General features: G+C 36.5%; 2 protein-coding genes across 13 annotated transcripts in view; both read right to left on the bottom strand.

Moving 5' to 3' along the window:
* Positions 1 to 2,261: 2,261 nt before the first annotated feature.
* LOC106872056 (uncharacterized) lies at positions 2,262 to 2,603 on the bottom strand. The gene has a single exon (XM_014918902.1). It carries the CDS (start codon positions 2,601 to 2,603, stop codon positions 2,262 to 2,264), a length of 342 nt encoding a protein of 113 aa, XP_014774388.1.
* Positions 2,604 to 4,042: 1,439 nt separating this feature from the next.
* LOC106872059 (mitochondrial ornithine transporter 1) overlaps positions 4,043 to 26,226 on the bottom strand; it is a 56,796-nt gene continuing 34,612 nt past the window's right edge. For all 12 annotated transcript variants that reach the window (XM_052972421.2, XM_052972413.2, XM_052972412.2 and 9 more), the window contains 4 exons: positions 24,677 to 25,064; positions 11,645 to 11,817; positions 7,167 to 7,328; positions 4,043 to 4,583 (listed from right to left, as the gene is read on the bottom strand). In XM_052972421.2, coding sequence (XP_052828381.1) covers positions 4,453 to 4,583; positions 7,167 to 7,328; positions 11,645 to 11,817; positions 24,677 to 25,064 — 854 coding nt within the window. In that variant the 3' untranslated portion in view covers positions 4,043 to 4,452. The remainder of the gene's footprint in view (positions 4,584 to 7,166; positions 7,329 to 11,644; positions 11,818 to 24,676; positions 25,065 to 26,226) is intronic.

Genomic DNA, 26,226 nt, shown 5'->3' with positions numbered 1-26,226 from the left:
CACCTCCCCATAAATCTTTACTGCAATAACATAAATGGTTGTCCCGTTAAAAACAAGTCTTCGGAAGAACTGAAGAAAAATTTGAAAAACATGTTGCTGCAAGTGTTATTCAAAGGATTTAGGTCTATGTAGAAAAACGGAAGTAGGTGAAAACGCCGTACCTGTATTTACAGCAAACAGAAAAGTACCGTTCACGGCAATTGAAACCGTAAATGAAGAGTTGGACAGACTCAAAAAGAGTGGAGTCATCAAAAAGATGGATTACATGAAGTGGGCAATACCCATGGTATGTATTAAAAAATAATAATAATAAGATTAGGCTGTATGCCTGTTTCTCTGCAAGATTGAACAACTGCTTAAAAACATACCACCATCCACTTCTGACTTCAGAGGACATTTTTTCAAAGTAAAATGGTGAAAAAATGTTTTTTCCAAATTAGATCTATCTGAAGTGTCTTTACAGATAAAAGTAAATGAAAAATGCTCAAAGTATTTGACAATAAATACACACAGAAGATTGTACAGATACACATGATTACCTTTTGGATTAAAAGTGTCACCAGCAATATTTCAGCAAATCATGGATACTATGTTATCTGATTATGAATTTGCAATCCCGTACTTGGACGGAATTTTGATCAAGAGTAATTCTTGCAAACAGCATGTGGAACACATAAAAGCTGTGTGTAAGATGATAAATATTGGTTGGCACTGGAAGGGTCCTACACAATTCCTTACAACAATGTTTGAGGAAAATTAGCAGAACAAGGAAACATTCGAACATAAAAACAATCCTTTTATTCTGTATGTACAAAAATGTACACCTCGGGACAATCAGTAGCCAGGTCTGGTGTGGAAGCAGCTAAGTCAGAGTCAATCATACTTTGTGAAGGCATTCTTCACACTAGTCCAGCTACAATGGAGCTGGTCAAATAACGGTCAGCAGCAGAGGCGAACAGAGAGCTGCTGAGAACACGTCTGCCTAGTTCAGGGGCTGCGTCTCGAGTCTGAGATACCAGAGAACTCTGCTGCTGTTAGTTTTCTGCACGATTCCAACCCTGCACATGCGTGCTGAAGACCCTCAAAATGACGTCACTACATGTGTTTAAGAAAATTAAAGTTTTTGGGTTCATTTTGAGTGAAGAAAAATGTGAATTCTTTCTCCCCTAAATTAAGTAGTTAGGGCAAATAATTGATAAAAGTGGTAGATGTCTTGACTCGTTGCGGGCAGACATGTAGGAAAAGTGATTAGCACTTGCCGAGTGCCTCACAATTTCCATACACAGTACATGAAAGGAAAAGAGAAGACAAGATCTCTCTGAAAAAATAACAATAATTACAGACGCAATAAGGAATATGCCTGTGGTGACAAATATACCAACTTTACAAGCAATTCTTGGGTTGGCAAACTATTGTCAAAGCTACATTCCTAAAATGCACAAGTTAAAAGCTCCATTGAACGACTTATTAAAAACAGGAGTAAAATAGAATTGGTCCACTAAATGCTAGAAAACTTTTGAAGAAATAAAAAAAATTCTAATATCAAGCTTGTTGTAAGCACATTATGATCCCAAAATAGACATCATTGTAGCATCTGATGCTTCCAAGTATGGATTAGGTGCAGTTCTGCTTCATAAATACGAAAATGGAAGTACAAAACCAGTGATTCATGTTTCACGCTCGCTAATAGCAGCAGAGAAGAGATATAGTCAAATTGAAAAAGAGGCCCCAGCAATTATTTTTGCAGTTAAAAAATTTCACAGGTTTCTGCATGACAGAAGTTTTTTTTATTGCAAACAGACCATGGACCAGTGTTTCCCCAACTTTTCACGCCAAATTGCAATATCACCTACCTATCGGCCAAAAAATGCTCCATCACCCACCTGTGTAAAAAAAACTCCAACACAAAATCCTCAAGCCCCCATCTGTATCGTTCGACACACTATATCGTAGACTCGTTGCCCTGTTAGTGCTGTTTGTACTAAATATGAGGTTGTTTACAAATTCCTTATTGTGGGTTTAGTTTTACCATTAGTGTCAATAAAATTCTAATGTTAACTCTATATTTTTCAGACAAATTAACTTCTGGAAACTTGCACTTTCTTTTACACTGATTTTCATTTTCCCCAAATGAACCATTGATCAGAACTACCGATGCAAAAATAATTAGTGATTGTATTATAAAGGAAAAGAATAAAACTTTTTAATGAGAACCATGTGTCTGGTGCAGATACATTCGGTTTCAAACTTGTCAACTTTAGTCACAAGTCTCCTCGTTGCATTACATCCAGTCCAATTCTTTTATGGGAAAATAAAGTTCCAACATGGTTAAAACCAAATTCAACCAGGCATGAAGTAGGGAAGGCAAGCAAAAGTAATTTCTGATGTTTCCACAGACTGGGGTAGGAATTCAATATACTCTGATGGTACCACGAACCTTCTTTGCCATTACGGCGATATCGCATTGTGGCGTCATTGTCATTTTGTAATTCTATCAATTCGTAGAGAACATCATCCTCGCTATTGGCTGCATTGACCTCAAGTGGATTGCTATACCAATTTGGAATATTCTGCGCAACAACATCTTGAAATTGCTCCACCATGTTATCATGCAATGATTGTAAATAGTTGCAATATGTAATTAAATCTTCATCAACTAATTCATCTTTCAAAGAATCAAGTTGTGGAAATTGATGGAATTGATGTTTTGAAAGTGTTATACAACACCAATTTCGAAATGAAGGTAGTGATAAATGATTTACAGTCAATGAGAGTGTTTCTGCTTCCTTGCAATAACTTATTCAAATCATTTAATTTTGTGAATATATCACAAAGAAAAAGATATCACACCTTGCAGCCATCAATGAAGAGGATAGTGGAGTATCTTCAAAGAGAGATATGATTATCATAAAACAGTTTCCTTTTGACAGCCACTGCACTTTGGTAGGGTATAAGAGTTTAGTATGGTCTTCATCATTTCACAGACAGAGTTGATGAAAAATTCGATCAGACAAGGGACTGGACTTCAGACAATGGAACACAGTTCTCTGGGTGTGGATTCAAAAACTTCTGTAAAAGGCATGCGATAAAGAATATTTTCACTCCACCCCACCACCTGAGGTCAAACGGGCAGGGAACAAGATTTGTGGACACCTTTAAGAGAGCATTAAAAAAAGCGAATGAATTAAGTCATGATGAAGCACTGTCAAATTTCTTAAGAATATACAGAGTGACTTCTATTCCAAATACAAATTCAGGGAAGTCTCCCACAGAAATGATGTTCACAAGAAGAATAAAAACCAAACATGAACAGTTTCGTAACATTGTCTACAAAATAATAGCTGATCGTTTGCGAAGGAGCGTGTCTACTCGCTATGAGTAGAGCAACGGATTCAGCAAATTTAGAAATTAGTTGTGGAGAAACAGAGAATATCGTTTATATTGTGTATCACTCACTGAAAAGATGAAATTTAAAAAATCTGCTGTCTTTCTCTCTGTCTGTCTGTCTTTACACCGTCGCTAGAAGGGGACTTAACTCATGCTCCGACTTAAAAATTGTTAGAAGTTATGGTTTAAAATTATTTTTAATGCAAAAATTCACCTGTTAGGAAGGAAGAAAAAAAATAATAAATGGCTGATTCCAGGCATTTTTGACCATGAGGAATCCATTGGTGCAACTCCCAAATCGCTGTCTTGTAAGGTGTGGATTTCTATATATGCAACACACACACACACACACACTCACAAACTCAGCTTTACAATATGTACTGATTACACTGTTGTAGTGTATTCATTTCTCCATAAGGATATAACACTATCCTTTGTGTTCTTCAATTGTTTAAGAAAATAGAGTGTGATTTAAGGGAGATATAGTTATTTCTAGCAGACTGAGTAGTGACCTAGCAGTTCCCTTATTGGCTTAGTCTAAACATGGTGATCCAATGAGCCATTAATGATTATATATATATTTTGGACTCAATAAAAACATGTCTCACTATTACCAGCCATGGCAATGAAAATATAAAAAAGTAATTTAAAAAACTCCATTTATAAACAGCTTTTATTAAAATCTCCATATATTCAATTTTATTTTACAGATATGTTGTAAACAAAAATAATCATCTCTTTATTGGAAAAAATCCCATAAATGTTGTTGTTATTGTTTAGCTCTGATGGAGCAAATTTATGATTTAAAAGTGTTCCAGTTGTGACCATCCCAACTTTTCTCCAGCCATTGTGTATTTACTATTATTTTTATGGTAGATAGTGATTTAAGAGAAATTTAGCTGCTATTTCTAGCAAATCGAGTGAACACCTATGGGATCCTTCTTTGGTTCATTCATGAATATATTGTTTAGCTTTCAGATCAAAAACATGTTTACAATGCTTTTTGTTTTTTTAGGTCTTGCAGTGTATTCAGTGAACTACAATTTAGCAGAGTTACAAGGATTATCACAAATGGAAATAATCGGCAGTGAGACCCATGTATTTCTTGGTCAACTCAACTGTGAGGAACAGGCCTCCAGTGGAGGGAAATGTCCGTAATAATGTTGGCCCCAAACCTTTGTATAGTGCTGCAACTCCTATAAAAGAAAAAGAATTAGTAATATTTATTAACTCATTACATTCTCTATAACATTTATGATGAGAGTGATAAGGAAAGTATAAGAGATTCAGAAAGTATAGGAGATTCTAATTCACTTAAATCATTTTATGACTAATTCATTTTATGTCCATTTTCCATGCTACTATGGGTTAGACAAATACACATTATTGAGGTATTGTTTCATAGCCAGATACCTTTCCTGTTGCTAACCTTTACTTGTTTTTAAAGAGAGGGATCTCTTAATTTCACCTGTCTTCAAAGGCATGAAGCAAGTAGATGATTTATTGACACCAGAAATGACAACATCGCTGTTTGCAGCTTGAGACTTTCATAAAGTGCAAATATAAACACATGCATAACCATAGATAATATATAATACATTATATATATATATATATATATATATATATATTTAATTATATGTATTTCTTCTATCTTAATGAATAAAAATTCTTCGGATAGAATAAATGGGTTAATAGAAACCAATGTAGCAAAGAACACAAAATAACTGTGGTGTAGTTCCTGTTTTTAAGGCAGGAACTCCTTGAAATTTTGGGTATTTGAGTATATTTAAAAATTTAAGGAATGGAGGAAACGCATGTTATAATTGCATACTTTATTCTTACATATGTTTCAAAGGATTACAACCTGTGTGATCCATAGGGATCTGTGATATTAAAGTTGTAACCTTCTCTTCAGGGAATGCATGGGAATCATCTTAAACGTAAGACATTATGACCGAGTATGAAAACAATAGATGGATAAGGTTATGACGTGATTCACTTGAAAAAAACCGTTAGAAAATTGGACGCTACCGGATGTCCAACCCACTATCCGGTAGCATCCAATTTTCTAACGTTTTTTTTCAAGTGAATCACGTCATAACCTTATCCATCTATTGTTTTCATACTCGGTCATAATGTCTTACGTTTAAGATGATTCCCATGCATTCCCTGAAGAGAAGGTTACAATTTTAATATCACAGATCCCTATGGATCACACAGGTTGTAATCCTTTGAAACATATGTAGGAATAAAGTATGCAATTATAACATGCGTTTCCTCCATTCCTTAAATTTATATATATATACATATATATATACTTTATTTAAAAGCAGCAGAAATATAACAAAAAAACCGTTACTCTGAGTTTCACGTTCCCGTTCATCGGACATTCTAACAAAACTGTCCGATGAACGGGAACGTGAAACTCAGAGTAACGGTTTTTTTGTTATATTTCTGCTGCTTTTAAATAAAGCATATTACTCTACCTCTGGTATTTGAGTACTCTTTTTTCCACCTTGTTGCACATTTCATGTGCTTACTCCGGTATATATATATATATATATATATATATATATATATATATATATATATATATATATATATAGAGAGAGAGAGAGAGAGAGAGAGAGAGAGAGAGAGAGGCTTCTTTCAGTTTCCATCTACCAAATTCATTCCAATGCAGAACTGAAACTATGTGATCAATGTAAAATATGGGTGGAGAGAATCAATGATATGAAAGAAGGATGGAAGTTGAGTGAAGTGGATCTTAGTTATGAGAAGTATCATTTAATCACAGCAGCAGAGCACTGCATTTAGGTAAGTGATAAAGAAGAAGGTTTGGTGAGTAAATTATGCAAGGGGTTCAGAACCTTAGTTTCACTAACATGGGCAGATCTTCTCAAGTGCTACATATAGTCAATTGTCCTGGTCCTTTGTCATCTCTGTGAGATTCAAAGTCCTGAGGTCCATTTCTCTCTGAATCTCTCTTCTAAAAACTACCTTAAGTAATCAACCCTTTTTTACACAGCTGTCCTTATCCATATGCATCACATGCTCATACCAGTACAGTCTTCCCTTTTCCACATTTCGTCTTATTCCCCTTATGTCCGATTTTCCTTTTAATATATTTTCAATTCGTTGTATGTGCACACTGATGATGCACATTTAATGGCGTATACAAGCCTCATTTTTTTCTAGTCTTTGTATGTCTTCTGCATTCAGGGTCCATGTCCTATTACATGTAGCATTGTTGTTTGTACACAAGTAAAATACAACTTGCCTTTCACTCTGAGAGAAAGACCATTTGTTACCAACAAAGGTAACAGCACTCTGAACTTTCTCCATCCTGTTCTTATTCTAGGAACTATGCTAGGCATGACTTTCTTCCTAATCAACTCAAGAGGTGTAATGGTATTAAATGAAAACTGACAGAGAAAGGAGACTTTGTATGTGGAAGATGCACAAGAGCAATAAACACTAAAAACACATGAGAAATAATTCTTCCCAAAAGCCCAGGAGGTTCTCTGGAGGTAGTAAATAATTTCTGCTACCTAGGTGACCTAATTATCAGTGGAGGAGGATGTTCTGAAAGTATAGTCACTAGAATAAGAAAAGGGTGGTAAAAGTTCAGAAAGCTTGTTATGTCAAACCATCCAAGTAATACCATAATGAAAGGTAGAGATTAAATAATATTGAAATGACAAAAGAATATATAGAAATGAAAAACCTGAAAAACAAAAATAAAGAAGAAAATATTAAATAAAGAAGAGACTAACCTTCAGTTTTTAAGACCGTAAGAAATACTGATAAAAACGATGGTGCTGCTTTACCAACTGTACTTTGAACTTGGATCCTAGATTTAACAACATCAGCTGGAAATATGGCTGTCCATAGAGCTAGTCCACCAACTCCACCACTAATAATGGTTCCTACTGGACCTGGTAGATGACAAAACAGATGAAACATTTAAAATAAAATAACTCAATTCAATGGAAATATGTGTGCAAGTTTATACGCATACATTATCATGTCTATGGAAAAAAAGATTATTATTATTATTATTGGTGAGCTGGCACAATGGTTTGCACGCCAAACAAAATGCTTAGTGACATTTAGTCTGTTTTTATGTTCTGAGTTCAAATTCTGCCAAGGTTGACTTTGCCTTTTATCCTTTTGGGGTCGATGAAATAAGTACTGGCTGAGCACTGTGGTCAATCGAGTCGACAAGTCCCCTCCCACAAAATTTCAGGTCCAGTGCCTATAGTACAGGGTGTCCACAAAGTCTGGGTACATGGGGGTTAACACATACTTTAAGAAATTATTATTTCTTATATTTAATTGTTTATGTTATGATTTTATTTACTCCATGTACCCAGACCTTGTGGACACCCTGTAGAAAGGATTATTATTATTATTATAAAACTTGGACAGAGAGAAACAGCAACAAAAGCACATCTTTATCAACAATAAGAACAACAACAACACCAATAGCAGAAGCAAAAGGATCTTCACTGTGGTCAAACAACTACACAAAAGAAAATTCTGTAGCAAGAAATATCTTCCTTACTACTTAAAATTATCAGATAATAAAGTGTCAAATATGTAATGATAGTTAAGGGGAGATAACTACATTAATGCGTGGATTTGTTTTATTGGTTTGGTCTAGAGCAGGGGTGGAGAAACCCCTGCCCGAGGGTGCAATTGCACCCACGGGCTGAGATACTCGTATGTACAAAATATAGTAAAGTTTTCAATTATAAAATATATACAATACTCGTATGCCTCTGCGACACAGGTCGCGTTTCCACTACAACTTAAAACGGTTAGACTCGAACAGAAAATCGTTCGGTAATTGCCATTTGAATGGAAATTTTGTTTTCACTATAAAACACATATTGCTAGGTTTGTACCACCCTCTTGAGATCCAAGTACACTCTAGCTGAAAAATATAGAATACCTCATAAGTAATATAAACGTCCTGAATTCAGGAGCAGCATTTTTAATGTGTTAAACTTATCTTTATTAATGTATATCGAATTATATAAGATTTAAGAATTAGATATAAGAATTAGAACTTGTGATCCATCAGCGGACCTTTATTAGGAAATTTTTGCCTGCCGCACTAAAAAGTTTCCCCACCTCTGATCGTCGTTTGTAGGTCGTCCAAGACTGGTAAGATTAATGTCACTAACATTTCACTAGATTTATTGCAGGCTAATAATAGCAGGAAAATTATGAGCAGCAAGGGAGTTCCAAAGGAATGATGCTCATACATCCTATTTCTCTCCAAGACATGAATTTCTTAGAACAAGTCCATCTCTACTATTCAAGCTACACTCATTACTCAAACTTCACTCCATAGACTCCACTCTCCCTGTCACTCACTCATCTCACTTGACTATTAACAACAAAGGCTTTAAGTGACTTATACATCTCAATGTGTCCCTCCTATCCTCCTCAGTGGATGAGCAAAGTTAATTTACTTGGGTTGTTGATGTGAGAAAGGGTCAGGGCAGGGATGAGAAACGATGATGTCACCTTTGATGCCTAGAAGAAAGTTGACCAAACCAACATTGAAAGGTGATGTTATGAGTAATGGATGAAGTTTACAATGAGCTGATACTTGAAGGGCAGAAAAATAATGACAAAATCCTTTTCAATCTACACTCATTGGAAAATGTAGTCTAAAGTACAGTCTGGAAAAAAAAAACTGAAGACAAGATGGTCATGATTGGAAAGCCTTTGATCATAATCATGGTCAACATGATGCTAAACAATAACTGTAGGAAAATTGGGAAGTTACATCTCATTTAAGAGACTTTATTTTAATTCTATTTTATTTCAAATGTAATTGTTTTTGTTCTTTGTTCATGTGTATAGCTGTACTCCAATGATGAAATACAATAATAAGAAGCATAATCACACTTGAATCTGCTAGAATATAATAATATGTGTATTGTAGTTTTGATTCTCACTGTTCACCATGCACATGTTGATTTATTAGTGGTTAGCAGACACCAACATGCATCAATAAACAATTTGTTTGTTTAATTCTATAAACTAGAGCCAAAACACTTGTTAGATTCATTAGTCTGGGGTAGCTTTGACTGAAGAGATACATAACAAGGTTGAAACACTGGTGTCTCAAAGTCTCCTTGCCTCAATGAATCAAGTCTGTTTTGAACACACACTTGTCTGAAAGATGTTGTTCTGAGTTGTCCAGTATTTATATTTGTAGTTTCAGTGTTGAGAATTATGTTGTTTCATCACTTTTGGGGAGCAAAAAAGTGATACCATTGACCAGCCATTCTGGGACCCTGATGTAGATCAAGCCCTCATTCATCAATGACTGTCATGCTCTGCTCTCAAACCAGAAACTGAGGGGGATACCATTGCTGCTCAGGACCATTCCCTTCCAGCTAGGAATTACCAGAGTAATGTCCTGAAATATGAAGCAGCTCATTATGCCACTTATGCAGAGTGCACTCAGAGACAATCAACTGCATAATCTCTGGATGCAGCAGACTAGCACCAACAGAATACTTGCAAAGATATGAGAGGGCAGTTCAGTACATACACTGGTCACTATGTCACACAAACAAACTCCCTCACAAAAACAATTGGTGAGAACACAACCCACCACAAGTTGCCCAGAATGCCAAAGTTACCATCCTTTCGAATTTCAGTGTTCAGACTGATCAGGAAATACAGACAAACCGATCTGACTGATCTTGTAGCTCTGGCCAACAAAAACACATCTCTGAAAATGTTTGAAAAACTGAGCAAATGTAAGGATCTGGAGACTGAAATCAGAAGAATGTGGTATCTGAAAACAACAACATTATATATTATTATTGGGGCACTTGGAATGACATCAAGAGGAGCAAAAATATATGTAGACCAAATCCCTGGCAGCCATAAAACAAGTGAATAATGAAAGATCATTCTTATGTGTACCTCACATATTTTATGTAAATTTCTCTCAATATAAATGCAACCTTACTCTGTGTTTTTTATTTCTCCCACTGACATCAGCATTTTCAATTGCATGGCACCTCACCTTTCAGCATCTTTAAATGCAAAACATTGTTGTCCCTAGACATCTCTGGTTGAGACTTGGGCACAACTCATATAAATTTATAAATTAAAGCAAAACCAAAACAACAACAATGACGACGACAACAACAACAACAACAGACAATGTGGAAAATCATCTGAGACAGTTAGATATATTATTAATAAGTGGACGCGCAAAACTAGCCCAAAAGGAATACAAAAAATGCTATGAGAAAGTAGCAGTGCAAATACACTGGGAGTGATGTAAGAAGAATGGGCTAGAATGTTCCAACAAGTGGTATGAGCACCAACCATTACCTTTATCTGTAGCAGAGAATGATTAGGTGAGACTCATATGGAATATGCCAATATATAAAGACAAAAAGTTGCAACACTTGGAACCACCTCAAAGACAGTGATGTTATAGCATCAAAAGCTGCAAATGCCAAACTTCATAGGAAGTATTCAGATGGCAGCAATACTTGGAACAGGTCAATGTGTTGAAAGTGTTGCATTTTTAAGCTGCAGGATGGAGCTGACATGTGACACAGATAGATAAGTTAAATGACTAATGATGATGATGATGATGATGATAATAATAATAAAACGATGGCAGGAAAAACCCTTACATGGTAAATGGTGGGATGAGCTAAACAGAACAGAAATAGACAAAGTAAAATCCCAACAATGGTTGAGAAACTCAGGACTCAAAGCAGAGACTGAAGGATTTTTAATTGCAGCACAAGATCAAAGCCTCCCACCAAAAACATAATGAAGGAAAATACAATAAGTAACTGCAGAATATATGGTGAAGGGGAAGAAACAATAAATCATATTGTCTCTGGCTGCCCAGTCCTGGCTAAGAAGGAATATATCCATATACATGACAGAGTTGGGACCCATATACACTGGAAACTATGCCAACACTATGGAATGACAAGAGAAAAAAGATGGTACAGGCATATCTCAGAAAAGGTCTCAGAAAATGACAAAGCAACCATGCTCTGGGACATGCCAATACACACAGATAGCGAAATCAAAGCCAACAGACTAGAGCTGTACTTGTTAGTGCAGTAAAAGCACATGATAAAAATTAGATAACTAACTAATAATAATAATAATAATAATAATAATAATAATAATAATAATAATAATAATAATAATAAATATATTAAAAAATAAAACAGCAAAACCTTACCCACATCCTCTTTAGTGCCACCTTTTGGTATAAACAAATGACGGGTTAACTCATAACCACCAAAGAAAAAGAAATATCCAGGCATTTCTCTGAGTATAGTACTGGTCAAACCTTTATAGAGACCTGGAATTCCTTCAGCATGGAGGACTTCTTTTGTTACTGCCCAGGGTCCACTGACAAGTGAAAACATAATATATATATAGAGATATGTATATGTGTGTGTGTGTGTGTGTGTGTGTGTGTGTGTGTGTGTGTGTAAGTGTATATGTGGAGAGATAAACAGATATATATATATATATATATATATATATATATATATATAATTTTTCAAAGTAAACTCTGTAATCGTTACCAATATAGCATGAGATTTCACCTCAAAAAATCTAAATTAGACTCCTTAAGGATCGTTCTACTTGTTTATATATCCAAAGTTTTAAATTTTTACATTTAAGAAAGAGATTTGACGCCGATGTTTATATCCATGTATTTAATCCGATGTTAATATTTCTGTATACAGCTATATTTGACCAAATATATTTTGGTCAAATATAGCTGTATACAGGAATGTTAATATTGGATTAAATACATGGATATAAACATCTTTCTTAAATGTAAAAATTTAAAACTTTGTATATATATATATATATATATATATTTATATATACAGGGGTTGGACAAAATAAAGGAAACACCCAGAATCATAGCTTCATAATTTTGAAATATCTATAAAATCATCAAAAGCTTTTTATGATTTTTAATTTATTATTAGTATTGCTTAATATGTTTTGCTAAAATTGCTGTTTCTTTTCAGATATCATCAGAAAAAGGTAATTAAAATTCATTAAATTGACAGATCTATTGGACTTTCAAAGAGGTCAAATTGTTGGTGCTCATATGGCAGGCGCGAGCATAACAAAAACAGCCGAAAAGTTTGGTGTAGCAAGAAGTACTGTTTCAAAAGTAATGACAGCCTTTGAGAAAGAGGGGAAAAACCTCGTCGAAACAAAACTCCGGAAGAAAACCAAAACTTTCAGATAGGGACCGTCGGACTCTTACACAAATTGTTAGAAAGGATCACAAAAGTACAGCTCCCAAAATTACTGCTGAGCTTAATGACCACCTTGAGAACCCAGTTTCTACAAAAACTGTTTGCTGGGAGCTGTACAAAGCCAGATGTCATGGGAAGGCTGTAATCAGAAAACCACTACTTTCAAAAACAAACGTTGCAAAACGTTTAGAGTGGAGTAAAAACCTACAGAATTGGTCCCTAAGACAGTGGAAGAATGTTATTTTCTCAAACGAGTCATCCTTCACCTTATTTCCGACAACCAGCCAAATATACATGTGGAGACAGCCAAAAGAAACATTTGATCCAGACTGCCTTCTTTCAACTGTTAAACATGGAGGAGGATCTGTGATGATCTGGGGGGCTGTATCTTGGAAATCTGCTGGCCCAATGGTTTCCCTTCATGGCAGAATTAACAGTCAAGACTATTTAAGCATTTTATCTGATCAAATTCATCCTATGGTTGCAGAACTGTTTCCGGAGGGAAACGCAGTCTTTCAGGATGATATTGCACCAATTCACACAGCTAAAGTTGTTATTGAATGGCACGAGGAACATTCTAGTGAAGCTGAACATCTTATCTGGTCACCACAGTCCCCAGATCTCAATATTATTGAACATTTATGGTGAATTTTAGAAAAACAAGTAAGGAGTCGATATCCTCCACCATCATCACTCCAAGAACTGGAGACTGTTTTAGCTGAAGAATGGACAAAACTTCCTTTGGAAACAATTCAAACTTTGTACGAGTCCATACCTCACAGAATTCAAGCTGTAATTACTGCCAAAGGTGGTCCTACCCCATAGTAAAATAAATTTGTTTGAAATTTTAAGGTATTTTCATTATTTTGTCCAACCCCTGTATATAATAAATAAATAAATAAATAAATATATATATATATATATATATATATATATATATAATAAATAATATATAACTTATATATATATATATGCATATATGGTTACAGGACATTGGCAATGGTGAAAATAACATGAAATACATAAACAAACAAGGGAAAAATGAGTAATATATGCAAACAACGAAAGAAGAATGGAAAACAGGACAAATTAACACAGAGAAAGAGCTATTCATCAGTTGTCGGCTGTCTATCTATGCCTCATTACAAGCATTCAACGACAATATGAGTCTTCAAAGACAGTTGCTCCCCAAAATTCTAAAATAAAATTTTAGATTTATGGAGGGTCAAAGTTGGGAACAAAAAAATGACAGTGGAGACATACAAGGAAACTGAACGAAAACAAACATGAGGGTCATTAGACCAGAATGAGAGGAAAATAGTGAATGCTGAGAGAAACATTTTTTCTTGAAAAGAGAGAAGATAAAAGAGAGAGAGAAAAACATGTCCGCTCATTTAAACGTCCATGCAGGAAAAGAAAGAAGGTCACGTGAGGAAATGAAAACAGTGAAGGCGGGAGGGGGAGAAAAAGGGAATTAGAGAAGGATGGAGGAAGAAAATAGTATAGAGTAAAGAGTTGCATCAAAAAGGTGAAGATAAAATTACTTGGAAATGGATGCGTTGTGTTCCATTAAATAATAATAAATAATATATAATATATATATATATATATATATATACATATACATGCATATATGGGCACAGGACGTCACCAATGGTGCAAATAACATGAAATATGTAAACAAACGAGGGAAAAACGAGTAATATACGTAAACAACGAGAAAAAAATGGAACTAATTTTTTCCTTGTTTATGTATTTCATGTTATTTGTACTGTTGGTGATGTCCTGTACCCATATATGCATGTATACATATATATATTACTTATTGTTTAATTGAATGCGACACATCCATTTCCAAGTAAGTATATATATAAATGTAACAAATGTGAAGGTACATGGCTCAGTGGTTAGAGCGTCGAGCTTACGACCATGAGGTTGTGGGTTTGAATCCCGGACTGGGCTGCGTGTTGTGTTCTTGAGCAAGACACTTTATTTCACGTAGCTCCAGTTCACTCAGCTGTAGAAATGAGTTGCGACGTCACTGGTGCCAAGCTGTATTGGCCCCTTAGCCTTTCTCTTGGATAACACTAGTGGCATGGAGAGAGGAGGCCGGTATGCATGGGTGACTGCTGGTCTTCCATGAACAACCTTGCCCGGACTTGTGACCGAAGGGAGTCTCCGCATGTAACAAATGATCGAGATGTAAAATGGAATATATGAGAAATTTTATTGCACACAACAATCATTTCAATGCATCTTGCATTGATCCCCCGCAGGAGGGATTCTGGATTCTGTACAACTGGTTGTGGTGCATCCCTCAGTGCATATGCATCTACTCAGGTGATGTTATAAGGAGTATCTCATTAAATAAACTCTGTTACTTCTAGGAACATACCCGACTGTGACCATGCTAGAGCACCGCCTTTAGTCGAACAAATCAACCCCAGGACTTATTCTAGCAGTCTATTTTGCCAAACTGCTAAGTTATGGGGATGTAAACACACGAACATCGGTTGTCAGGTGGTGGTGGGGGGACAAACACAGACATACAAACATATATATATAAACTCAATTGGAAATATATATATACATACACAGACACACAGATGTGTACGACGGGCTTCTTTCAGTTTCCATCTACCAAATCCACTAACAAGGCTTTGGTTGGCCCAAGATTATAGTAGAAGACACTTGCCCAAGGTGCCATACATTGGGACTGAACCCAGGACCATGTGGTTGGGAAGCAAGCTTCTTTCCAAACAGCCACGCCTGCGCCTATATATATACATATATATATATATATATATATATATATATATATATATATATATAAATACACACACATGTATATATACAAACATGTGTGTGTCTGTGTATGTATGTATATATGTATATATCAATATATATATATATATATATATATATATATATATATATATATATATATATATATATATATGTATATATATATATATATATATATATGTATATATATATATATATATATATAAAGTGTAGTATATTGCCACTTAAGTGTGGCTGACCCCTAGGGGTGGATGTTACTGTTGCTTTTAGCCCCAGGAGGACATCTCCTCCAGCTGGCTTATCGACACACGACTGTGTCCTGTTTGCCAAGGGAGTTATCCCTCTCACCACGACCAGCAGCACGAACGTGCTGCTGGTCGTGGTGAGAGGGATAACTCCCTTGGCAAACAGGACACAGTCGTGTGTCGATAAGCCAGCTGGAGGAGATGTCCTCCTGGGGCTAAAAGCAACAGTAACATCCACCCCTAGGGGTCAGCCACACTTAAGTGGCAATATACTACACTTTATCGTGCAGTTACTGTTAATACTTCATTTAGAGAATTAACATTGCTTATATATATATATATATATATATATATATATATATATATATATATATATATATATATATATATCGGACTAAATTCGATGACTGGTACCCATGCCAACGTCGTCTCCTTCATTGGACACTAAACTCGGCTTGCGAAGACCTGTTGGGGCAAGCGAAAGCGAAATTGTGATGGCACCTGTACCCAGCATCGGCTTCCTGGCACTTGTGCTGGTGGCATGTGTAAAGACATTCGAGTGAGATCGTTGCCAATGCCTCTGGACTGTCTCCTGTGCAGGTGGCATGTAAAATACACCATTTTGAGCGTGGCCATTGCCAGTACCGCCTGAGTGGCCTTCGTGCCGGTGGCACGTAAAACCACCCACTACACACTCGGAGTGGTTGGCGTTAGGAAGGGCATCCAGCTGTAGAAACTCTGCCAAATCAGATTGGAGCCTGGTGTAGCCATTTGGTTCACCAGTCCTCAGTCAAATCGTCCAACCCATGCTAGCATAGAAAGCGGACGTTAAACGATGATGATGATGATATATTTGCTTGTCATTTGACTGCAGCCATGCTGGAGAACTGCCTTTTGTCGAGCAAATTGACCCCAAGACTTATTCATTGTAAGCCTAGTACTTATTCTATCGGTCTTTTTTGCCGAACCACTAAGTTATGGGGACGCAATCACACCAGCATCAGTTGTCAAGCGATGTTGGGGGGACAAACAGACACATAAACACACACACACACACATATATATATATATACAACAGACTTCTTCCAGTTTCCATCTGCTAAATCCACTCACAAGGCTTTGGTCGGCCCGAGGCTATAGTAGAAGACACTTGCCCAAGGTACCATGCAGTGGGACTGAACCCAGAACCATGTAGTTGGTAAACAAGCTACTTACCACACAGTTACTCCACACACACACACACACACATATATAGAGAGATATATTAATGTTTGTTTTAATGTTATGATAAAAACAATTTTACGCTAAACTGAAGGATTACTCAATACTTTTGGTAGAGTACAAATTTATTATTCTTTTACAAGAATAGTATTGACAATGACTTTGAAGTTTCAGCCAGCTAAGCCATCCTCTGTATGTAATATATGTTTTCATGCATACATACATCCAAACATCTCGCTCTCTCTTCTCTCTAAATATATAAATATATATATATATATATATATATATATATATATATATATATATATATATATATATATATAGAGAGAGAGAGAGAGAGAGAGAGAGAGAGAGAGAGAGAGAAAGCCAGCAGGTGGTTTTGGACAAGAGAGCTTATCCATGGACTGTTATTGCTAGGACATAAGTAAAGGTCTGATTAATCCCCTACCTGGATTAACTGAAAAAGGCGTCTGATGTTGAAAGACAAACACTGATATGACCCTAGGTCACGTTATGCATTATGTGCCCCAGCTCACCCAGAAGATGTACCTGGTGCACATTGTTTCTAACAGTTTGAAAGACTCCTTCTGTTTGGCAGAGAAGGTTGAGGCAAAGAAAGTTACAAGTCTCAAAATTGTGTCTTTGTAGTGTAAACATTAGTAATGATAACAATGTTAATATTTTTAGTAGATCTCAAGGTAGTGAACTGTCAGAAGTATTAGCTCACCAGGCAAAATGCTTAGTAGCACTTTGTCCGTTTTCATGTTCTGAGTTCAAATTCTGCTGAGGCTAACTTTGCCTTTCATCCTTTCAGGGTCAATAAAATAAGTACCAGTTAAGTACTGGGGTTGATGTAATCAATCAACTCCCTCCCCTGAAATTGCTGGCCTTGTGCCAAAATTTGAAACCAATATTTCTCACAGACCTCACAATGGCTCTTATGAGCCAGAGCTTGGGTATTTTATTTCAATTTAATAATTTTAAACATCAGGTAAGAGTTAGATCTCTTTTTGGATAGGACACCAGTTTCTCACAGCTAATATTCCCAGATTATCAGGTATTTATTCCTTTCAGTGAGGTGAACCAATGTGTGTAGAACTGATTAAGTCACTAAAGACAGTCTTCCTATAGGATTCTACAGCAGGTAAAAATTGTAATAGATATGTTACATTTGTTTAGTTATGGTTTTTACAAGACTAATCATGTTTCTTTCAATTGTGAATTCATTAGATTTGCACTCTGATGAATTTTGAAATTAAAAGAAACAGCATTAGGCCTGTCAATGTCATGAATAAATATTTCCACTCTACATTATGTTACTGAGTACAATGCCTTACATAGTGGTTCTTCCAGTTTTAAACAGATACCTACTAAAATATAGACACATTATCTGAAGATAACATAGGTGTCTCTTGACAAGTATATTCCAGTTTTTAAAATACTGTATACCTGCAGGTTTTGAGAGGTAGTTAAAAAAAATCAACAACAGAAAGGAGAAAGGGCATTTGAGTGTAAAACACTATTTCAGAAAATCTCTAACCCATGCCAGCATGGAAAATTAGACATAAGACAATGATGATGACAACAACTACAATGCAGCATAATAACTCCATGATCCATCCAGTAGTTGAAAAGTCATACAAGAGCAGTGGTTCTGTCCCCTTGGGGATATAATGTGCTCACAATGGGACAGCAAATGTCAAAGGCCTATACAGAGGAGGATGCTGAGTGCTTAGACAGTTTGTGAACTTATTTAGAAATAAAATATTTAAACAAAGTATAATCTTAAGCACTTTAAACTAATTTTCAAATAAAAAAAAACTTTGTCATGATTAGAAGTAGGACACTATGTTATCAGTGAAAAGAAACATGACCGATTAGAAACACGACATAGTCCAATATCCACAATTTTCCTTCTATTAGATCTAAATAAAATATAATTTTTTGAATGAATAATATTTATTATTTATTGATTCCGTATTAAATAGGGATAAGAAACCACTGTCTAACACTTTAGCATTAAAGATTACACTATCAAATGTAATGCCTACTTATTTACATTGTTTTGAATTATTCATGCATTAACTTGTAGCTGGTAGATTTCATTGATGTGGTTCATATTTTACTTGTTTCAGTCATTAAATTGCAGCCATGCTGGGGCACCACTTTTAAGAATTCGTTTTAGTTGAAAGGATCATCCCCAGTACTCAAATTGTATTTTAAGCTTGACACTTATTCTATTGGTCTCTTTTGCCGAACTGCTAGATTATGGGAATGTAAACATACCAACACTAGTTGTCAAGCAGTGACGGGGGACAAACACAGACACAAAAATACACACACAGATATATGTAAATAGATATACGACAGGATTCTTTCAGCTTTTGTCTACCAAATCCACTCATAAGGCTTTGGTTGACCTGAGGCTATAGCAGAAGACACTTGTCCAAGGTGCCACTCAGTGGAACTGATCCTGGAACCATGTGGTTAGGAGGCAAGCTTTTTACCACACAGCTACAGAATGACATAGGTATGAGAGTTCAGATCTAGCCGGTTTGAACATAAAACAGATAAAATATTGGTGCCGGATATGGCTGATCTAAATGCTAATGGGTTGATTAATTATTTTGCTTAATTAAAATAATTTACTTGATTTTCCTTGTTTTCGTAAAACAAAGAGAGAGGTTTGTTTGTAAAATGCCACTTCAAGCAAGCAGCCACAAAGCTAAAAATGATTGAGACCCATTTGTCCCAGGACAAATCAGCTCAACAGAGACTCTCTCTCTTTCTCTTGCCCAAGGGAAGTCAGCTCAACGAAGACTATCACCCTTTCTCTTTCTCCCTGGTCCTACCCACAACTGGAGTTAAACCTAACACTAAGTCAATGTAATACTTATCAGTTTTACTATAGTTGCTCAGACCATCACATCTTTTTAGTACATTATCTGTGTCCTTCCTTTCTGTGGGAGATTTTACTGCAATTTCTAGCAGGTTAAGACTACTATTGTTGTGTCATCAATCTTGTTGTTGCTGTTGTTTAACCCCAAGTCAACCTAGACTGACCAGACTAATGATCAAAAGCATTCCATCCAAACCCACCCAGATTCTCTATATTTAATAATAAATTATACAATGCATGTTTGGCAGCTACCCCTGTTGTACATATTTGCTGTTGGCTACATGATTAAGAAGTTTGCTTCAACAGCATGTGGTTAAGGGTTCAGCCCAACTGCATGGATGCTGTTGGCTGGTGTTCTCTGTTATAGCTGTAGCTAAACTAATACCTTGTGAGGGAAATTGCTAAATGGGGGATAAAGCAGCCCATCATATATATATATAGAGATTTCAAATTTTGGCACAAGGAAAGTTATTTCAGAAGAGAGAGTAAGTCAGTTACATTGACTCTGGGTGCTTATTGGGTGCTTATTTTATAGATCCTGAAAGGATGAATGCAGCCAACCATGGCAGAATTTGAACTCAGAACATGAAGATAGATGAAATGCTTCTAAGCATTTTGCTCAGCATGATAATGATTCTGGCAGCTTGCTGCCTTAATGTGTGTTTGTGTGTGTGTGTGTGTGTGTGTGTGTGTGTGCGGGCGGGCGGGCGTGCATGCATATGTGTGTTCAGTAGATTTACAAAATGTCATCTCCAGAAATTGAGAAGTTTGAGGTGACAGACTATGATATGACAAATGAATTTAACCCTAACAGAAGATATCAGCGCCAGACAAAGAGCCAAGCCACATATGGTGAGTAAATCTATCTCTTATTCATATCCAACCCAACTGTGGTTCCAGTAAATCTTTATCTCTTAGTTTTATTATCTTCTTAACCCTTTAGCATTCAGATTATTCTATCAAATGTAATGCTTATTTATTCACACAGTTTTGAATTAATCATATATTACCACATAGTTTTGAAATTTTGATGATGTGATTGTTTACTTTTGGAATGACATTGTAGGATAGGTACAAGAGACCAGATCTGGCCAATTTGAACATAGAACATGTGGAATGTTTGGGACAGATATGGCTGGTTTAAATGCTAAAGGGTTAAAATGACAAGATGGTCATAACTGGATCACCTTTTAGTCATAGATTTACCTGATCAGAGGTGTCCTTCTGTAAAACATTTATAAAAAATTTCTATTTTGTTCCTATTACACATTTTTAATTGTGTTGGGTTCTTTAGCTGTAGATGAGTCTTGATTGAGTAGAAGACCTATGATCAAAGTCATTCCAGCCATGACCATTCCACCTTCTGTTCAGATACAGTGCGTCTAAGACTACATTATTCTTTATAATTTTAAACCAACCATATCTAGCCTAAATCTTCTACTTGTTTTGTGCTCAAATTGGCCAGATCTGGCCTCTCACACCAACCCTACAATACAGTTACAGAGTGTTAGTATATTGAGAGAGCATTTAGGCATAAGAGAAATTAGGTGCAGTGTGCAAGAGAGAAGACTGACCTGGTTTGGCCATGTGATGCAGATGGATGCCGACAGCTCCATCAAGAAGTGCTGTTCACTTAAAGAGGATGAAACTGATGGAAGAGGGAGATTCAGGAAGACATGGGATGAAGTACTGAAGGACAACCTCAGAATGCTGAATCTTTTGGATGAGATAACAAAGGACCAAGACACCTGGTGACTTGCTGTACTCAAGAAGATCCATCTTCCACAGCAGAGGTGTTAAGCATTCCCTGGTGATGAGGATTGGTCTGTAAGAGTCCTGTGCTGGTGCCATGTAAAAAGCATTCATGCCAATGGCATGTAAAAACACTTGTGGTGGTGAAATGTTAAAAGTACCCAGCACACATTGTAAAGGGGTTGGTATTAGGAAGGGCAAACCAAATCAGACTGAAATCTGGTCAAACAGTCCAAACCATGGCAGCATGGAAAATGGACGCTGAAGGATGATGATGATGATGACGATGTGTGTGTATGCATGTATATGAATATATGAATGTATGTGTGTTCATCTAGATACATATTCTCCCTTGTCCAACTGTTTGCTGACTGTAAACAAAAGGTAACAAAAGGGCTACATATATGGTGCTATTTGTTTCCAGTTCTCTACATAACCATGTCTGGACTGTTTGTTATTTAATAGACTGGGTATTATTACATTGCTCAGAAATAAGAAGGGCTTCAAGCTGGAGGAAAACTCGGTCCCAGTAAATCTCATCTGATCCATGCAAGCATGGAAAAGCCGATGTTAATATGAAAAGCAATGACGTAATCTGGGATACTACAAACAAGTGTTTACACAATTTATATATTTATATATATATTGTGTCTGGGGAGAGTCATTCTCTTTTAGTGGCTTATTAATTTAACACACTCACTGGTCTGATTTCCACTCATTTACTTATTTATTTTCACAAAAATTTTCATTGCGTCTTGCCACCTTTTCAGTAGTCATTGACTCTCAACGTCTATTGAAAAGGCTGCAAGATGCAATGAAAATATTTTAGTAAAAATAAATAAGTAAATGAGTGGAAATCAGACCAGTGAGTGTGTTAAATTAACAACGCACTAAAAGAGAATGACTTTCCCCAGGCAGAATAAAATATGCTTCAACACACAAACACAAATTCACATAAAAAAACCTTGCAAATCAAGTACAAAAACGAAATAAATATATATATATATATATATATATATATATATATATAGCAATATCAAAAGCAGGTTAACTAGGAAGTTAATTTTTGTATGTGGCAGATATTCAGGTGCAATAAACACTGAAAATATGCAGAAAACAACCTCTGACTCATTCCAGTGAGAAAAACTAGAGGTAGTTGATAGCTTCAGCTATCTGGGTGACCAAGTTAGTAATGGGGGTGGGTGTGCTGAAAGTGTAGCTGCTAGAATAAGAATAGCCTGGGCAAAGTTCAGAGAGCTCTTACCTCTGCTGGCGACAAAGGGCCTCTCGCTCAGAGTAAAAGGCAGACTGTATGAGGCATGTGTACGAACAGCCATGCTACATGGCAGTGAAACATGGGCCTTGACTGCTGAGAACATGCGTAAGCTTGTAAGGAATGAAGCCAGTATGCTCCGATGGACGAGTAATGTCAGTGTGCATTCCCGACAGAGTGTAAGTATCTTGAGAGAAAAGTTGAACCTAAGAAGCATCAGTTGTGGTGTGCAAGAGAGACGATTGCGCTGGTATGGACATGTGGCGAGAATGGATGAAGATAGCTGTGTGAAAAAGTGCCACACCCTAGTGGTTGAGGGAACCCGGGGAAGAGGAAGGCCCAGGAAGACCTGGGATGAGGTGGTGAAGCACGACCTCCGAACTTTAGACCTCACCGAGGCAATGTTTCTGACTGAGACCTTTGGAAATATGCTGTGTGTGAGAGGACCTGGCAAGCTCAGTGAGACCAAAATCCAAGGCCTCTGCCAGAGATGTAGCCAGCCCACTTATGCGTAACGTTCCTTCTTTGGACACTAAACTCCGCTTGCGAAGACCTGTTGAGGCAAGTGAAATCAAAATTGAAATCGAACTAAATCTGTAGACTGGCACTCATGCCAACATCTTCATTGAACACTATATTAGGCTTGCGAAGACCTGTTGGGGCAAGTGAAAGCAAAATCGTGATGGCACCAGTACCAGTAACTCACTAAGAGCACTGTCTGAGCGTGATCGTTGCCAGAGCACCAGCTGCTTGACTTCGTGCCGGTGGCACGTAAATAGCACCATTTAAGCATGACTGTTACCAACGTCGCCTTCCTGGCACGTGAAAAGACATTCAAGCGAGTTTGTTGCCAGTCCCGCTGGACTGGCTCCTGTGTGGGTGGCACGTAAAATACACCATTTCGAGCGTGGCCATTGCCAGTACCCCCTGACTGGCCTTCGTGCCGGTGGCATGTAAAAGCACCCACTACACTCTCTGAGTGGTTGGCATTAGGAAGGGCATCCAGCTGTAGAAACTCTGCCAAATCAGATTGGAGTCTGGTGTAGCCATCTGGTTTCACCAGTCCTCAGTGAAATCGTCCAACCCATGCTAGCATGGAAAGCAGACGTTAAACGATGGTGATGATGACGATGATGATGATAATATATATATATATATATATATATATATATATATATATATACATACATATATATACAAGATATAAGTATTTTGCCTGGATTGATAATCCTCCACTAATAATTCTGCGATATACATATATATATATATATATATATATATACAAACACATGTACATACAGCAGTTGTGTACCCAGTGACATTGTCATATTGCTGGCCTGTCCGTTACTGTTATCCACCACTCCAGTTACACAATTCCCCAAATATTATTGAAGAAGTTTCTACAAATAGAAGATCTTCAAGATGGATGCTCAATAGCATGTCTATTTGGTACTTTCACTTTGTTTTTACTTAACAGTCAAAACAGTAAATATAGCAAAAACAACAGCAAGAGTAAATGAAGGAACCTCTATGCAATTACTCATTCAGCTAGAAATAGCAACTAAACTTCCCTTAAATCACATGCTCTCATTTTAAATAAGAAAAGACACACTGAACAATATAATCCTTGATGTAGGAAAAGAAGGCATGATTTAAGCTGGAACACCTTTGATCACGAATCCCTGATCATGGTTTGAGGTTAAACAAGAAAAAAGAAACAATAAAAAGAGAAAAATGTTAAAAAAAAAGACTGAATAAGAAAATTTCAAAGTATTGACAATGGACGTACACTGTTCTAGCAGCCCCTTTCATTTCACGCATGGCCTGCAGGCGACATTTGACAAGTTCTGTAGGACAGAGTGCAAATGCACAGAAAAAGGCAGCACCACTTCCAGCAAATGCATTGTGTATAGGTGATAAATCTTCCACCTTCCTATGTCTTGTAACAAGAACAATTGCCTTCTGGCAAAATCCATAGAACAAGAAGAGAATAGCATTTTCTGAAATATTTGCCACAAGGGAAGGCCCAGTACCAGCATAGAGACCCTTAATAATGCCATCCTTTTTGAAAGTGTCAGTGAAACAGTGGAGGGCATTTCTGTACAAGGTTGGGAACGTCTGCATCTTCACTTTGACTGTGTCTAGTGGCTGACCGATGTAAACATTGGCAATCCCACCTGGAAGTATAGAAAAGAAAAGGTAGATTGGTAAATAGATAAATACATATATAAATAAATAAGTGCACAGACAGGTGAGTGGGTGGCTGGATGGATGGATGGACAGACACATAGACTGGTAGATAGATAAATGGAAAGAGATAGATGGATGATTGGATAGATAGGTGATAGCTAGGTCAGTTCTAGCTGCTCCATTCAGGTAGACAACTGCTTGAGATCCAACATTGCAATGGCTTTAGTTGCTATAAAGAGAAGAGCTTACAATATCTTTAAGTAACCCCTTGAGTTTCTGCTTGGGGCAATGCATCTCTGATTTTTACACACTTGCATGCATACATAAATGCACATATGAACCCCAATGCACCCATATCATCATCCTTACTTAACATCCACTTTCCTATGCATGCATGGATAAGACAGAATTTGTTGAGGTAGAATATTTATGGACAGATGCTCTTCCTGTCTCCATATAGAAAATGCAGGAAACATAACTACTATTTTTAATTTTTCCAATTATGTTTTCTGCATTTGTTTATACTATATAATGTGGCTGAATTCCACAAGCTTGCCTGTCTCGTTATATGATGGTTGACTTCACACTGCACTGAATATAGGAGAGGATAATAGAACTGATTACAAAGCCCAAACTCTGTGGCAACTATGTGTCATGCTTTCCAGCACACTTTTAATTATATATCATCATTATTATTGTTATTGTTTCTTCAATATTCCATGCTTGCATAGGTTGGAAGGAATTTTATTGAGGCAGATTTTCTATGGTTGGATGTTTTTACTCTCACCAACCCTCACCTGTTTCCAAGTAAGGTAATAATTCCCTATAGCTGGACATGTTTTCACAGAAGATGAACAGAGGACATTTGTTTACAATTATCATGCCTCCTACTCCATATATATATATATAGTGAAAGTGCTTTGCCTCCTAACATAGATCCAGCGAAGACTGTGCAATTACTGTGGATGACGCCAAGTAGCCATAAACAGTGAATGTGCTTTGCTAGCATACTACTTGGAGCATACCCAAAACACAGTTTGAATTTTTTTTAATTTAAAAGTTAAATCCAAACTTTAATTATATATATATATATATATATATATATATATATATACATCCATACATATATCATCATCATCATTTAATGTC

Source organism: Octopus bimaculoides, chromosome 13 (assembly GCF_046866305.1).
Source record: "Octopus bimaculoides isolate indiv1 chromosome 13, ASM4686630v1, whole genome shotgun sequence".
Taxonomy (NCBI): domain Eukaryota; kingdom Metazoa; phylum Mollusca; class Cephalopoda; order Octopoda; family Octopodidae; genus Octopus; species Octopus bimaculoides.
The sequence above is the reverse complement of the archived record's forward strand: the minus strand, read 5'-3'. Positions and strand labels throughout refer to the sequence as shown.